We start from the raw sequence: 1,768 nt of genomic DNA on the forward strand, positions 1-1,768 counted from the left end.
TTTTCCGCACTGGACGATAGCCAAACACCCCCAGCCGACTATACGCCATTCTTTCGGTGAGTGTTTGCGTCCGTATAAGATATATTCCTCACTCATTTCCGGACAAATCTTTGAGTAATTAGTCCTCACAGGGTTGGGAATACCACACTACTTATGCTAATTGACCGGGTAGGCTGTGGTCGCATAATCGATAAGGCACATATTTTCCTTTCTATAGCAGATACTTTCCTCAATTCGATTTTTCATGCCTCAGAGCTTGTTTCTTATCTGGACGATCTTCCGCTCAGAAGAGCTCCCCTCCCTGGCCGGATCCTTGATCGCGAAAGCCTAATCCACGGGGGCTGTCGAGCTACTTTTTCCTGCCTTTGCCTAGCATCTTTCGGCAACCTCCTTATCTTTTATTACTTTTTCACAAAAGTTTGTAAAGGCCTGCCACTTGTCCGGGTCCTCCAAACTGTCCTCCATTATCTTCTTAAGCGTGAAGTGTCTTCCAAATGTCATGGCGAGTTGCTCCCGTTCTTCATCCCAGCTGACGCATTCTTACAGAGTGTACTCTGCAGTATCCTTGGCGACAGTGAGCACAAATGGGCGAAATTGCTCTGTTAATGTTAAACAGATACCAATTAAAGCACTCATGTCCCGTCATTATCTGGGTGGTTCTAAAGAACAGTCCAAGATTCTTCCTTCTAGTCAGCCGTTTGCCCAGCACTGGGACCAGGCAGTCTCTGACTCTTGCCCACGGTAGCCGATCCGCTTCCTCTTCCAGTCTGAAGGTCCATTCCATTACTGATGCTTCCCTCTCTAAGTTTTTAATTCCCATTATCATCCTAGGTGGCAACGAGTGACCCCTTTCTCTGAGCCCGCTCACCGTGTTGTACACGCGTGCGTACTCCGTTGTTTTGATGTCTAGAGGTATCTGGCTCGCTAGAATCGCCACTGCCTCATGTGAGGTTGTGCGGTACGCCGATATCACTCTCAGTCCTACGTTTCTCTGTATGCGTCTCAGTTTTTCTTTAATCTCTTTGTTCTTTGAGATCATTTCTGCCCATATAGGAACTCCGTATAGTATGATAGAATTTATTACGTTTGAATAGAGCCTTCTTCTTTTTTCTGCCGGTCCTCGCAAATTCGGCATTAGTCGCATCAACGACATCGCCATGCCTTCCACCTTGGTGATAATGTTATCAAGGTAACATTTAAAACTCTAATTCTTGTCAATTGTGAGACCCAGATATTTCATTGTAGGCTTAGCGACAACCAGACGCCCGCACACCATTACTGCCGTGTTTTCCGGTACCGGAGTCCCTCTTCGCGCAAAAACCACCACCTCCGTCTTACTAGGGGACACCTTCAGGCTCATGTCACTTATCTCTCCGCAAATGTTGGCTATGGCCACATCCGTCCGAGCCACGGCCTCCTTCAGCGTCTCATCGGCCACCACCAGAAGGGTGTTGTCGGCAAAACAAATAGCCGTGCTTCTCTTCAACAACTTTTTTTCCAATATCGCATCATATATCATGATCCAGAGCAACGGTCCCAGCACGGACCCTTGTGGGATTCCACACGACATCCTTCTTTGGACTGCTTGCCCCTCACTGTCTACGTACTTTAGACTGCGGTTCTCCAGGTAGCTGCCCACCACCACTCTTAAATAATTCGGGCATTCCTTTTTGGCCAGCGCTTCTTTTATTGTCCCCAATGGCAGCGAATTAAAAGCGTTTTGCACATCTAGGCTAACCGCGATGGATATACCCTCCACCTCGACTCC

At 47.7% G+C, this 1,768-nt stretch overlaps 1 protein-coding gene across 1 annotated transcript; it reads right to left on the minus strand.

Moving 5' to 3' along the window:
- Positions 1–369: 369 nt before the first annotated feature.
- Positions 370–1,159, minus strand: LOC120358109. The gene is made up of 2 exons (XM_039450831.1): positions 621–1,159; positions 370–529 (listed from the first exon to the last, which is right to left on the minus strand). The coding sequence occupies exons 1-2, from the start codon at positions 1,157–1,159 to the stop codon at positions 370–372; spliced, it is 699 nt and encodes a 232-aa protein (XP_039306765.1).
- Positions 1,160–1,768: the final 609 nt, after the last annotated feature.

Source organism: Solenopsis invicta, chromosome 6 (assembly GCF_016802725.1).
Source record: "Solenopsis invicta isolate M01_SB chromosome 6, UNIL_Sinv_3.0, whole genome shotgun sequence".
Taxonomy (NCBI): Eukaryota; Metazoa; Arthropoda; class Insecta; order Hymenoptera; family Formicidae; genus Solenopsis; species Solenopsis invicta.